General features: G+C 50.1%; 1 protein-coding gene across 1 annotated transcript in view; it reads right to left on the bottom strand.

Moving 5' to 3' along the window:
• The window catches only part of HYDIN (HYDIN, axonemal central pair apparatus protein), a 104,038-nt gene that overhangs the window by 70,271 nt on the left and 18,146 nt on the right, over nt 1-15,621 (bottom strand). The window contains 3 exon segments of the mRNA NM_001159371.3: nt 786-885; nt 6,833-7,016; nt 10,162-10,363. Of these exon segments, the coding sequence (NP_001152843.3) occupies nt 786-885; nt 6,833-7,016; nt 10,162-10,363 (486 nt within the window).

Here is a 15,621-nt window from a genome sequence, read left to right as displayed (position 1 = left end):
ACACGAGCAGCTTCCCCACCTCTCAGCCACAGATCAGCCCTCCTGGGGGTACCTCTGAGGGTGCTGCAGCAAAGTGATGGATGCCAGAGCACCGATCCCAGAGCTGGAGGCATCCCTCGGGAGCAACATTATAAGTAAATCCTTCCCTTCCACATCTCTAACAACCGCAGCTGGCAGGCAGGAAGATGGTTTGTTAACACAAGCCCTGTGTAATTACTGGAGGTGGCATTTGCCAAGCAAACCCCGTGCAATTACTGTATAAATAAAATCTGTTTCATGACATTTGTATCTGCCAGCTCAGAGGGCCAAGGAGAGGAAAGGCACAAAGCAGCTGTGCTGGTGGCTGCATCTTCCAGAACTAGAGGACCATTACCTCCCATCTCTTCCACTTTGATGGGGAAGAATTCAATGTTCCTTTCTCCCTCTTGGAAAACATATTGACCACCACTGTGCGGAGCCCTGGAGAACAGGCAAGGTAACCTGAACCATGCAGCTTGCTGCAAGCACTCCCTGCCTATGCTAGCACAGCAAAGCTGCCACCTCTGCAAGGGCAAGGAGGGTGACCTGGGGTGGGCTGGTCACACCTGCTCCCAGCACCTAGAGGTTCACAGCGCCTGTGAAGCTGTCCTAGTATGGAGTCCTTTGTCCTTGTAGAGACAACGTCGGGGGAAACCCATGGCTTGATATCTCACCCCTTCATCACCACCCTCCCGGTGCAAGGTTGGCACAAAGTGCTGGTGCCCCACCACCGCTGGGGGCAGGGGAAGAGGGACAGGGAGCCCCACCTGAGATGTCGCAGTAGACGGTCTGCTGATAGAGCCTGGCTTCTCGGGGTCTAAAGATCACATTAATTTCAGCTGAGGAATTTGGCCAGACGTCTCCCTCCTAAAACAGAAGCAGACAGCGAGCTGCTTACCTCCAAACATCATGTTTCTTGGTATCAACCACTGTGGCCTGTACCTGGGCAGCAGCAGAGCAAGGAGCAAGTGAACACTCATCAACAACACTGATCAGAGTTTGGCATCAGCTGTTAAAAAAAAAAAAAACATCCCCAGCCCCATACCTTTACTGGCACCCAACAGAGGCGTTTTGTTAGCTGTAGTGATACCCTGCAAGGAGTGAAAAACGCAGCTGATAGAAGGAGACAGGGAGCAGAGTTATTTTCTATCAACAAAGCAGGGCTGTGATTCTGCTGGCTGCTGGGCATCCTCAGTGCTTTGTCCAGACGAGCCTTGAACTGATGGGAGCCTCCGGCGCTCCTGAGGCATAAATATTAAATAACTGTAACACTTCCCATGGCTCGGTGCTTACAGCTCAGAGGACAGATCCCACGGAAATTAAAGAGACACGGGGAGTTATTGGGCTGCCGCTGCGAGCAGCTCCTCTGCACACTGCCTGCCCAGGGACTGCGGGGCGGAGGGAGCCCCTTCCAACACCAACAAGTCCTCCCCATCACCATGAGAAAAGACTGAAAGAAGAGAATGACTCAGAGCCTTCTTGGAGAACTAGAACAAAGTGCCACATCTTAGAATCGTTAGGGTTGGAAAGACCACTACAACTACCCAGTCCAACCATCAGCCCATGCCTGTGGGGACTCTAGACCACATCCCTCAGTGCCACCTCCCATGGCTCTGGGAGGCCTTCAGAGATGATGACATCCCACCTCCCTGGGCAGCTATACCAGCTCCTCACCCCTCCTTCCAAGAAGAACTGTTCTGAATATCCCACCTGAACCTCCCCTGGCACAGTGTTTCTCTCCAGCGAGGAATAGGATGAAGATAAAACCTTATGGCACCATTAGGATACCGTAACAGATCTTCACGCAGCACCATCACCCCCACAAAGACTCGAGCTGAGAAAGAACACTGCCAAAGTCGTGAGAGTGGTTGGGAAGCTTGAGGTCCTCAGGTGGTGCAGGGGCATTAAGCAGAAAGGATGGCACATCCTGAGCCCTGTAACTGGAGTACAGGGCAGGATGCTCAGTAGTGAGTGAGACGAACCCACTGTAGAGTGGCTCAGGGCAATCCTAGTAGAAGTCCCCATTCAGGTTGGATATTAGGAAAGCTAGCTCAAGCTTTCACTCCCCACTGCTGTTCTTTCTTCTCTCTAGGATGAAAGTACCAACACACGCAGAGGGTGGTGACGCACTGAACAGGTTGCCCGAAGAGGTTGTGGATGCCCCATCCCTGAAGGCATTCAAGGCCAGGCTGGATGTGGCTCTGGGCAGCCTGGTGTGGTGGTTGGCAACCCTGCACACAGCAGGGGGATTGAAACTCGATGATCATTGTGGTCCTTTTCAACCCAGGCCATTCTCTGATTCTCTGAAGATGACTGCCAAGCCACTCTGTACTGCAGTGCCTTCCCCAGCTTTAAACATATTTGGAAAAGCAGGGTGAGATTTTTATACCATATCATCACTACTGGTCGTATTGCTTATAGTTGGGCAGAACAAGATCTCACTGAGTCCAGCACTGCCTGCGAAGGTCAGAGTGCATCTCTCCTTCCACCCAGACCAGCCAAGGTTCTCCCAGTGTAGGGCAGTAGATGTCTTCTTGATGGTACTAACCGGTCTGCTCTATGCACCACAGCCAGACTCATTGGCCCTGTGGGCACCTGGGGGCATTTGGGGTATTTCTCAAAGGTTGACAGAGGCAATACATCTCCCACTAATGGAAGCAAGCACAATACAATTCATAAGCAAAAAAATGAACCTAAGCAGGAAAGGAAGAAAATTAAAAAGCCACTGGCCTGATGAATATGTATCTGCTACCAACGGTGCAGTTTTCTAGCTGAGCAAGTTTAGCTGACTTTGGGATTTGAGGAACTCTACTGTGAGTACATCTGTGATAGAAATAGAGCTGGCACTGGGCTGGAGCACGGCCCCAGCAGTATCGCACAGAGGCAGCGGCAGGGAGAGCATGGCAGTGCATGGGGACCTGAGTGCAGGGCCAGCAAGCAGGGACAGGAGTTGGGGACAGCTCAGAAACAGCACTGGGAGCCACTGCAGCTACAGAAGGGAAGAGCTCATGGAGAGCTTCATAACAGATGTATTTCAGCAAATCCCAGCTCCCTGCTTTGCAGCATGCAGAAGTGGAGGCACAGCAAGGCTCTCACCCACAGCACAGCCCATCCCAACTCCTATGGTACAACCAACACTCCTCTTGGGGCGGTGTTAACTTTCCAAGCAGCTCCAGCTTCCTAAAAAGTGGTCCCAGGGTGCACAAGGAAAATGGGATGAATCTTCATGGCCAGAATGCCTAGGTGTTTAGGAGAACACTGGGTGGTAGCCTGAGGCTCCCTATAGGTAATCCTATATCTTAAGGATGTGGTTTACTGCACATCGAGGGGATGGACTGATGGTTGGACTAGATGATCTTAGTGGTCTTTTCCAACCTTAATGATTCTCTATCCAATCTGGAGATCTAAAGTTGAGCTGCAGTCCAACCATCAACCCATCCCCACCATACCACATCCTGAAGACATAGGATAACCCAGAGGAAGCTTCGGGCTACCATCCAGTGTTCTCCACCAACCCTAAGCCCTAACTTTTGTGTCAAAGGCAGGCAATGAGGACAGCCCTCCCCCCACTCTGAGGTCCCTGCAACACACCAGAGGAGTGTTGGCCCCAGAAAGCACAGGTGCATGCCACCCCTTAGCCCTGGGGTGTGCTTGCAGAGGTGCTCCCTGCAGACACAGAGCTCACTGCCCCTCGGAGGAATCTCTATGGGTCTTCTCAACTTTGGACCAACCTACCCAGTGAGTTGAAGCAACAATGCCCACACTTACTCGGTTCTCGGGGCTCATTTTCTCTTGCTCTGAAAGGGAGAAAGAATATACCACATGGGGTGGTAGGAGCCATGCTAGAGAAGGAAACTGCCTCATTCCTGCATTGCCATTGGGAGCCATTGCAGCTACAGCATTGGGAACTTCCTAAAAATCATCCTGGAAGCAATGTGTCAGACTGTAGGGTCTGACTCCAACTCCTATGGGTAAGATAGCACCTCTGTGCACCAGCTCAGCTCTGCAATAGTTCTAATGCAGTGTTACCAGTGGAGTCTTGCACTCATCCAGCACTAGAAAGCCAGCAGTAGCTGTTAATAGGCTCAGTCTCCTGAGCTGATGTGAAGTCACTCTTTTGCAGGATTCCATGCATTTGCATGGAAAACTTTTGGCAGCCTGTCCCTGTCAGCTGGGCAGCCTGATTCAAAGGTTGGAGGGCAAGAAGAAATTATCAGTTACATTTTATTCCACTGTTCCATGACTAAAACAAATCCCTTTAAGACAGGCATAACTATTCTGGGAAATTCTGGTCATTTCTCCCTTCATTACTGCTGTATGTCAGACTATGAAGCTAGAAAATATTATGAGTTATTTCTCCTGGGAAATTAAAGCAGGCTGTGGAAGAGGTTCCTCACCACGTTCCTGCTACCCCAGAGGAGAAGAATGGCTGCTGGTTAAAAGGATATGCTTCATTACCCACCCTTTGAGATTGGTGTGTGAGACTCAAAGCCCAAGCAGCGAGCGGCCACTGAGACAGGGCAGGGAGAACTCCCATGGATGCTATCCAAGATAGAAACCCAAGACAGGGGGCTGGGATCGTGATACTGCAATGCTGCTGGTCAGCCTTGGACAGGCTGCAAGGGGTGGGTGGATGGTGCAGCACAAAAGATGCAGTGGGCATTGAACCAAAGACCGTGGAAACTGCGACACTGAATCATAGCATTGTTGAGGTTGGAAAGACCACCAAGATCACCTACTCCGATCATCCACCCGTGCCTGGACCTCTGTGCCCCTCAGTGCCACAGTCCCATGGCTCTTAACCATTTCCAAGGACAGTGATCACCCCCCATTCCCTGGGCAGCTGTGTTGGTGCCCCACCACTCTTCTGGAGAAGAATTTTTCCCATTACCCAACCTGACCATCCCCCCACTGCAACTTGAGGCCATCACCTCTTGTTCAACTGCTAGTGAAACGATGCCCACGTTGCACCCTGCTCATTCAGGGCACTGATGGGAACGGCAGTGCCATCGCTCACATCTGCCTCTGGCCATAAATAACCAAACCCATGCTGAGCTGTGGGACAGACCGATGCTGCCAGCTGGGATGGTGCCTTCTGCCAAAAGCTGCAGTGCTGTGCAGTGAGCTCTGCTGTGGATGGGCACCAGAGTGATTCCCAGCTGAGCTGCAGGATCCCCACCATCCACAGCCCCGTGACCTGGGGGATCTCACAGACCTCAGAGCTCACATGCAACACCAAGGGATCTCTCCCACGGACAGGACAGTGATGCCTTGTCAAGGGCAGCGGGACAGTAACAAATCTGCATCCTCCCCGTCCATCAGTTTCCATTTCCGAAGAGTCAGCTCCCCTGTGTTTACAGCTCGGCTGTAGTGGAGAGGATGCAGCAAAAAGCAAGGGCTGTGTCCTGTGGTAGCCACCTGGGCTTCCAGCACAGCTGCTTCTGCTGACAGACCCTGTGCATTTGCAAAAATAAATTAAACTGACTTAGAGATGCGCTTAGAAAGTCAGAGTTGCATAACAGCTTGTTTCCCACAGGCTTGGACGGCTGCTCAAAATGTTTATGGTCACGTGGTAGCTCCACAATCACTGCCTTCTCTTCTTTTTTGCTATTATTTTTCATCAGTGAGTTAACCCTCTGCAGACTGAAGTGACCTGCTGCAGCTTCTACAGATGGCAGCAAGTCTTCCTCACAAGGGCTGCAAAGCCATCCTGCCCAGAAAGGTCACGAGGCTGCTATAGCACCAACAGCTTCCTGACCTCTGCAGACAGTCTGAGGGTGATGCACGTGAATCCATCCATCAACCAGTCCCTCGTCACAGGGGTCTGACCATTTCCACCAGGTGCTCTCAGGCACCACGTGTGATGTTTCGGAGGAAGGGGAGCAGCCATTGTAACTGGCCAGAGGGACAGCCAAGGCACCAAGGTCACACCTTTGGGTGGAATTTACATGACAGAGCACAAAGGGCATCTGTCAAAGCAGGAGGGCTTGGAGCCATCACTGGAGGGAAGGTTATGGAAGCGAGCAGTGATAGCTTTTCAGATTCTGCCATTTGATAAAGAGAAGAACGTATTTATTTGATGAAAAGCAACCCTCGTGCTAGGCAGGGGGGCAGAAAGGCACAAGCACAACTCTGAACGTGGAACTGATTGTTCCATAACTAAAGGAACAAAAGGAAGTCAGAAGATGGGTGATGCTGGAAACACCTCCCTCCAGACCTGAGACCTGGGATATGCTCCAAACACCGCTCCATGCACCACAGGGTGCTCTGGTTGATTGAAATAAACTGGACTTTTGCTTAAATACACTGAAAATCCAAAATATTTCCATGCCTACGTGCAATAAGAAGCCTATTTCAACCTGCCAGTCTTGTGCCCAGCTCGGAGGTGACTTCACACAGGAGACAGACATGGTGCAAGTCCAGACTATGGGAAGGGATTGGGTCTTCCATGATTAAACCTGAATTTGGCCTCCTTTTGTTTCTTTGGGGGCAGGGTTAATACGTGAACTGTCAGCACTACAACATCCTTTCTTAACCCTCACACAGTATATGTAAGGTGTGCCCAAACTGATACCTCTGAGCACTGCAAGCTCCAAGCACGTTTCAGACAGGTGCACAGAGGAGAGGAACTCACACTCAGCAAACAACAGCTGATCACATGTGGTCCAGACACCATCGGGGAGCCCTCAATCACAGAGCTGAGTGGAAGTTACTCCCATCCCCATTTCCCAGTAGGGAAAGCCAAGCGGTGCCATGGGGCAATGCAGCCCGCATTGGAGGAGGAAGAGGAGGGAGGTCCCCAGCTGTTGCTTACCACTGGCTCGATGGCGAAGACGTCATCGGAGAAGAGCATGGAGTCTCCCTGCACTTTTGCACGGTGGTTCTGGAAGACACGGGAGAGAACAGAGAGGCGTTCCTGCAAGGAGGGGTCCACCACGCACTCATCAATGAAGCGATCCATCTCATCCTGCTCCTGCCTCCGCAGCCTGTGACACAGCCTGGAGCCACGGGGAGAGACAAACCAAGCGGATAATTGGATAAGCAACACATTTGCAGAGGCTGCCGTGTAAAAGGAGGGCCAGCAATGTGCTCGGCGGGGAGCAGCAGCAGCTGCAGCACAGCAAGGGGCTCACCCAGAGCCCAGGGTCCCACATGGATCATGTCATCACTACCCATTCACCAGCATGGCAGGATGCTTTGCTCCTTGCTTGCAAGCTAAGAACGTGTTTTTGAAAGCAAGCACCCCTCAAATGAGCTCCTAGCCCAAAGCTGCCAACCGATGGAGTGTCCATCCCCTAACCAATGGAGTGTCCACCCAACACCTCAGATGGCTTCTCCTACCCACAGAGCTGCTCAAGAGGAGGCAGAGAACAGAAATACCACGGGGCAACTGCTGCAGTGCTTTCCTCTGGAAAGGATTGGGGAGTGGGAAGAGGTTGGATCTCAGCTGCATTTCCCCAGTATCAGCCATTTTCTTTCCCTATTGGACCACAGCACAGTATCTGCTTCTGTTCCCTGTAGGTCTTTCCACGATAGGTCCCTCACCACTTTAAAAGCAAACTCATAAACTCAGACATCACATTACCTCAGTGAAATTGGTGGTTTTATACCCATAAAAACGCAGTGGAAGAGACTTCACTGAGCATCCCCAATAAATAAGTCAGAACCAGTACGTCTGAATTCAGACTCTCGAGTCTAGCCTTGAACAACCTCACTTTCTCCCTTCTTCTGGGCTCTTTCAGCAGAGCCTGACCCAGTTCTCCCTACACCACAGCAGAAATCATTCTAGTGCTCAAAGATCACAACCAAGGGATGAGAAGAGAGCACTGTGGCCCGGTGCATTGCTGTCCCCCTTTACACTCCAATCCTTGGCCACAAAGACCCAGCAACTGACAGCTCCAGAGGAGTGGGTGGAAAGCTCCATATGCAGTAAATTGGGGTGACGTAGAAGAAAAAGGATAGCAGTCATCAACCAGCTAAATTCAAATGCAATTAGAAAGGAAATACAGTCACAGCCATTACTAGCTGCACACAGACAGAGCCTCAGGCAAACGCTGTCACCAGTGCCAAAAATACTTGCTTTGGCTAGCTCCCCATAGTGTAATAGGAAATCTTTCTCCATGGCTGACCTACAGAGCTGTGGATTAGGAGAGGTCACTGAGGTGAGCAAGCCTGAACCTAGCCTCCATCCACGGGCAGTGATTCCACCATGGAATCCCAGGAAGTCCTCCAGGAGGGGGACAGAGCAGAACCCCGACATTCCTAATGATCCACACCACTTAGGGTCACATTCAAGTGTGGGGTCCTGCACTGCTTTTCCCCACAAAGAACAGTTCTGAGTCCTCAAGGGCTTCTCATATGTTGGGTTGTCTCTTTCTTAACTGCAGAGAAACAGCACAAGATGTAGGCTTACTGGTGCGGGCTCCAAGTTGAACATCTTGGGGCATCCAAGTGTGCATGCACAATCCAAGTGCACTCATGTTTATTATGGAGGTTCCTTTATTTGTCTATTTACCCAGAGACCATGAAGGTACCTTTTGTAGAATTCCCACCCTGGGAGTGCCCACCAAGCTGCAAGGCAAAGCAGCAGATGTGGGCACACAGGGCACAAAGACAGAGCAGAATTACTGGCTTCCCACAATTTCAAGCCTAAATGAACCATTTGAAGAGGAGGTCACACTGGCTGTAACTCCAGCATTGCCGTACTCTGAATTTGCAGGTTCAGTTCAGGAGCTTCCTGTGCAAAGCTCAACAGTTCTGCATAGATGCTGCTGCCTCAAGGAACCAAGCATGCTCCTTGTGGATGAAGGTGACTTCCCTGGATAGAAGTACAGAGCTCTGGGTTCAGATTCACACGCCAGCAAGCAGGAAGATAACAGCACTGTGTGCATCAAGAAGGTGACAGCAGGGCTCTAGCACTGGAGCTAGGATGCTTCCTATGGCCTGCAGCAAGGAAGACCAGAACACTCCAGCCAAAGCCCAGAACACAAACTGGCAAGGCATCAGATGTAACTGGAGGAAAATAAATCAGGTGGAAGTTAACTGTGAGGAAACCTGGTTGCTTTGGGTGACTCAGGGTTCAATGTGAGACGGGCAGGTGGGAAGAGATGCTGAAGGAATCGTTCGGGGAAGCACCAAGAGAAGGTCACGGGGTTTCTTTTAACACATTGAGCTTGCACGGAAGTCACACGCCGTGTAATTAAAAATAGAGAACAGTGGAAAACTAGCTTTGGCCTTCAAGGCATTTCTGACCTAATTATGTTGAACTTTATTTGCTCAGAAGCCCTTAAAAAGTGCTCCAGTTTAAGGCAGTTTCCTGATCAGCTATGGAGTTACTCTGAACTCAGTGTACCTACATCCATCCAAGTCTGAAAAGCCACACAATTCCCTAAATCACACAAGCTTTTACGTGTAATTTCCAATTCACCATCCCCCGGGCTGTGTTTCTTTGCTGCCCAAAACTGAAATCTCACAGCTTCAAAGACACTCCTTGAAGGACCTGTCCAACCTCAGCCCTTCCAGCATCATTGTCACCACCTGTCCCACCTCTCACGGCCACAAAGATGCACTGAGCTGGAGCCCAAAGGCACTTCCAAGCCCCACCTTCCCTCTTCCCCAGAACTCCCTCCAGCCTCCAAAGACAGGCAGAAGAATCTTCTTGTGCTGGAAACCTGAGAAGGGCAAAGCTACTACCAAAGGAACCTTCTGGGCCAACAAAGAGCTCTACAACACCTTCCTATCAAAGCTGGGGTGAAGGTACTGCAGTGAGTTTATAACAACATTGCTGCATATAGCAGAGCTAAGTGCTGCTCCTCAGTGCAGTCCTCAGCCTTGTGGACCCTCTGTGTCCCCAGGATCCTGAGATCTCACAGGCTTGTGCTCCCATAGAGCATGGATTTGAGACGTGAGGAAATACAATCATTGCAATCAATATCTCCTCCCCAAATGATCGTCCCCAGATGGAATAAAGGCAAAAATGGAACAGGAAGAACAGAGCTACATTACCCTGAGAAGCTCACACATCTTGATGCTTTCAATGGTTTACTCATCCTAGGACATTCAAAACCACCAGTGCCACTCAGAGCCACACGCAAGCTGCACCCCTGGCAGAGCACCACCCTGAAATGAATCTATCACACCAACCTCAGCTTCTGCTGATCCTCCTCTTCCTGAGTAACAAAAGCCTTCCACTGGAAGTGGGCTATGATCTCACTCCGGTTGTGGATGACTACAGATCTGTGGTTTGCCAGCGTGAGGTAAGTCTTTGCAATCATCAAAGAGTTCCTGTCCAGCCTGATGTTGACATCCACAGCTGCTCCATACAGGCTCGTGACAACATCTTCACCTGGAACGAAGCAGAAGAGAGCCTTCGCTCAGCTCATTTGCTGCTGGAAGCACAAGGAACAGAGCAAAGCACAGCTAACAACGATTAGCAACAGCTTTTAGCTGAATTGACAGTTCTTGGCCCCTTCTTGCTGTTGAGGAAAATGCATGGAGGCCAAAGGGGTGGCCAAAGATGCATGAAGGCCAAAGTGACAGCCTACAGCCCACCCTTGTCGTGTTTTGTGAAGATGTCTTAAAGGCTGCCATGCAACAACACAAGGAGAGAGCTGGACTTGTGCTGGATGGACTTGGTAAATCCCACCATAACATGACAGCAATTGCCCACCACAAACAACACAGAATGGTGTTGGTTCTGGGAAAAGAGACCTCCTTCTCCCTGGGGAATGAAGCCAGATTCATCCTTAAAATAGCCAGTCTCTACAGTCATCCATCCATTCCTCCCCACACGTGAGGAATTCAGCCTTCACGTCCTTTAAGAGAGTCGCAGTGGTGGGCATTCAAGTTAAGTTTACATTGAGAGAGAACCAGCAATTTTTCCAAGGAGTGGACAATCCTTTTTGTATAAGGGATCATATAATGGGTGATTTATCACATAAAAACAAAGTTTAGGAGAGTCAGAGACCATTGCCCTTCCTCTTCAATGAGTACATGGCACGGAGTCAACCAGAGGAACCCTGACCCAAGAAATCCTAGAATGGTATTTTTCACAAGACAAGAGTCTGAGATAACGTTCCCAGAAGTTACGCTGAACAAACAGCAGTGCTATTTTCAAGGAATGCTCATTGGTTTGGAACACATCGCCATAGGATAAAGGCTTGCAGTTCAACATCCAGAGAGCACCTGGACACATTCTCAGGAGACAAAACCATCAGCAGCTATTAAACAAAGATGAGACCAAAGCCTCCAGCCCTGAGAACTGCCAGCCCCAGGGCCCACAGGGGAACGCAGCATATGCACACTTCCACGCTCTGCTCAGCATGCCCTGCTGCTGCTCTTGGGGACAAGCCACTCATGCTCTTCTGTAACGTTCCCTGAACCCAGACTTACTGGCCCTACCATTATTTACATAATGCTGCCTTATTCCAGGCCGTCAGTTCCCTCCTCCTTGCGTGCTTTGGATACACTTCCAACAGAAAGAATGAGACAGCTCCTGTCCTGCAACCTCAACAAAGCAATGCCTGAAATGGAAATGGAGAGTTGGGTTTACGCACCCTTACAGCGGATGCTTTGGGCTGTGCACTGCTGAAATGCGCACTCTGAAGCAGCAGAAACGCTGCTGTTTTATTCCGGCATTCATCTGCATGACTGCAGGCGCAGGCATTTTCACACATCATAACCTTTTGTAATCTCAAGTCAGGAATCTAGTAGTGGGCCATCCTTCTTGGGCCCTATTTCTGCAGGAAGGAGTGGAAAAGAAAAAAAAAGAGAGGAGACTTAGAAAAGCCAAAGCACCTTTCAGAATTCTCCTCATACTACACGAGCTTCATCGTGCAAGAGGGAACTGTTTCCAGAGAAGCACAAATTGCTCTGAAATAGAACGACAAGTTTTGTTTAGCCTGGAAGTACAGCTCAATGAATGGATGAGGGAATTCTTAAACAAGATTTCAAAACAAATTTAGGGCTTTATGAAGAATGCTTTCCTACCAATCAACAGCTGGCACTTTCCCCTTCGTTGATCACTGCTCTATTAAGGAAGCTGGAAATGAGACAAATATTCTGCTGCATCCCCTCACCTCATGTAGGAGAGCCCACAGCCAACCCTGGAATATCTGGGTAGCACAGAAAGCGAGTTTATTTTCATTCCCTCAGCTTGTCAGAAGGTTGTCTTGCTCTCATCTCTGCTATAAACACAGCCAAGGAGACAGATCCTGCCAATACATCACTGGAAACACAAGAAAAATAAAGCCGAGCTCTCTGCTCAGAAGGTGTTATTGTAGCTCTGGATTGATCTGGGATAAATAATTCTCCTGCTGCTGTCACATGGACAGCATATAGCTGTTTCTTCCAGCCACGGCAACAAGAGGGTTCTGCCCCAAATGCAAGCAGCCCTGAAACAGAAATGGTGGCAACCAGACAGAAAGCAATGACTGCTCGGCAATGGCCAACGTGGCAGGTTGTGACCTCTCCATCTAGCAAAATGGGCTCTTCTTGCATTGAAGTTGGAAAAGACCCCTAAGACCACCCCCACTGCCCATGTCCCTCAGTGCCACATCCCCACAGCTCTGGGATACCCCCAGGGATGGTGACTCCCCCACCTCCCTGGGCAGCTGTGCCACCGCCTCACTGCTCTTTGGGAGTAGAAATTGCTCCTGATATCCAACCTGAACCTCCTCTGGAGCAACTTGAGGCCATATCCTAAACCATCTCCCTACACCAAGCCCAGGAAGCTGTGCTTGCCTTGGAACAATGCCATGGTTGCACTAGCAGGGATTTGTTAAGGGGTGTTTGAGTACGGATGCAGCGTAAATGTTAGTGGCCCTTCTCCTGCCAAGCAAGGGACCATCTGTCCCCACTCACAAGGCCCTCATGAGGGGCAAAGGTTTGCAAGGGGTAGGACACCCTTATCTGAATCAGTATAAAAAAGTCATTACTGAGAGCAGTTCTAGAAAAGGGGAATGACTACAGGAACCGTTTGTTGGCTGTTTCAACACAAATAAGCACTCTGGGGAGCAATCAGACCCCCTCACTCTCATTGATCTGGACTATAAGAGCCCATAACCGTGCAGCTGAATGGGGTATTAGTTACCAGCCCTCGGTCTGGTGCAGTGCTGCCACTATCAACACAGAGCTACGTTAACTTTACACCTCATTTGCTTCCAAAAATTGGCCTCGCTCTGCTCACCTAACTCCCAGCCGCCGTGAGGCAGGCAGGCAAGGCTATAAATCAGGCAAGAACCAGGCAAAATGCTGGGAATTCTCAGCAGTGGAGGAAGGAAAGCACGCCATGCACCACCGTTTTCCACCCAGCAGCCCATGGTCCCCACGTTTCTCACCCAACACGATCACAACTCATGGCCTGCATGAACCTGCATGGCTAGATCAATGCTGGATGGATCCCAACCCCTCCCGAGGACAAAGGAACCTTTCAAGGGACCAAAAATAAATTCTTGTAAGAGGCAGTGAGTTTGGTCAGGGAAGAAGCACGCCTGCTCCATCCTGGCTGCAGTTAGGACAAATGAGAGCGTTCTGCCTTGAGTGATGCCAGGAATGCGAAGCGCAGCGAGGGCTGAGCCCCAGCTAAACCCTTCTGCCTGTCCACATCCATCAGTGGGTGGGAAAAAAAAAAAAAACAAAAAAGAGAAAGGCAAAAGGTTTGCTCTACAGACTGAATCAATAGGATTTTCATTTCATTCTCAAACAAGTTCCTGGAAGCCACCGACTGCAACTCCAAGGCGGATGACAAGACCCTTGGTGGAAACAACATTCTTAAGGAAAGAAAACAGAGCTGTATAGAGGCAGTTGACCCCTCCGAAGCCTACATGAGCACAGGTGGAGATCACAGCAGGGCAGTGCTGTTATCTGATGCTTTATCCTTGCTAGTAGCTGTGATTCAGGGTTGCTGGCAGACCCATTCCCTTGTTTAGCCTCAAGCAGCAATTAAAAAAAGCATGCTGGGATTCAATGCATTTCCTGCATGGGTACAGCCATCACTAACACACCACCAAGCCCTTGCATGGGTGGCATTGTTGTACATTTACTAGCACAGGTAAAACTGGTGCTGGACAAAGGGATTCAGCATCCCAAAGCGATAGCATTCCTGGCTCACAACCCCCACCCATGCAGGAACAGAACAACCACAGCCACAGCTGACAGCTCCTCTTTGCCCACTGATGATGAGACACAGCCTCTGCAACACCACTGATGCACACTTTGCTTCCTCACTGTCACTGCTCTCTGCAGTCACCCATCATCCCCACCAGACCCCAATGTCTCTATCGCACCATGTCCAACTTGCTGTCACTCCATGGGTGACTGAAGAGCTCCACGTCAGCTCCTTAATTAGTTATGGTTAAACGCACCTTTAATTTCCCTCTGATCTCATGCCTCATTTTTCCCATTTGAGATGAAACACTCATTTTTTCACAAGCTGGCAGTTAGGATGTGGGGCTCCAGAGGCCCATCCGCATGTCACTTCATCCACTTGCAATGGGGAAAAACCCACAGGTCACAACAACCCAACACAGCAAAAACTCACCCAATCTGGTTGACAACTGCAGAGCTGCAGGCAGATGCTGCTGGCACCTTTCACCTGCCCTTGTTGCAATTACTCAAGGGGTTGAGCTCTCCCCTCCTTGCTCTGAGCATGCAGAGCCCAAGGAGCACGGTGAGCCTGGGTCTGGCCTGCAGCAAACAAGCTGAAATTTGCTTTAGGATGGAGCTCTTGCTCAGGGACTGCCAGCCTGCACCTCATCCCAGGGAGCTGCTTGCTGGAGCTCTGCACCATGAGCAGAAAGGACAGTAACAGAGCAGACATTCTTGCTTGAGGGCTGGCTCTGCTTGGATATGTCTCCTAAAATTCACCACCTCTGATCTCTCCCCTCAAACATTCTGCCCCCAGGCTTCTGCTTCTGCATCACAGCCTGGCAGAGGAAGGAAAAACGATCTGCAAATTACTTTTATCACTGACAGCAATAAAAGCATCTCGGTATGTAGTGTCTGTCAGCTCTGCACAGGCTCAGTGGGGCTTTGCTAATTACTGAAGCTTCCTGTGCTGACAAAAGGATCCCAAGGGATGTGGTGGCCAATGGGAAAATTAAAGAAAAAGGTTTACAGAGTCATTTCAGAGCTGTGCAAGTCCTCCAAGGCCCACAGGTGCTACAAGCAGCCATGTAGAAAGCCAGAATGGGGTCCCACAGCTCAGAGATCACCCCTTGTATCATACTGCAGTGCTTCTTGGAGTCCAACAGCAGGCAGAATTGTAGGGAGCAGAGAAAGGCTTCTCCTTCCACACTTCCCACACTGCTTCTCCAGCACCTCCTTTCCACAGCCAGCCCATCTCTGGTCACTGCAATAAAGCATCTGACATAGACGTCATTCCTTGGTGCCACACAACCAGTGAATCAGTTTTGTACCTCTGCCACAACTCTGGGAACCCATCGTGCATCTCCGTAGCCTGAGATTCCTCTCACTGATCTCACGCTACACTGTTCACGTGCATCCTGGGCATCTCACTTGAGAGCTAAAAGAACAGCTAAGCTTTACACATATGGGCTTGGTTGAGTCTCATTTCAAATCCACTAATTTTGTTTTCCTGTATCC

Source organism: Gallus gallus, chromosome 11 (genome assembly GCF_016699485.2).
Source record: "Gallus gallus isolate bGalGal1 chromosome 11, bGalGal1.mat.broiler.GRCg7b, whole genome shotgun sequence".
Classification (NCBI taxonomy): domain Eukaryota; kingdom Metazoa; phylum Chordata; class Aves; order Galliformes; family Phasianidae; genus Gallus; species Gallus gallus.
Note: the sequence above shows the minus strand (reverse complement) of the source record. Positions and strands in the feature narration are given on the sequence as shown.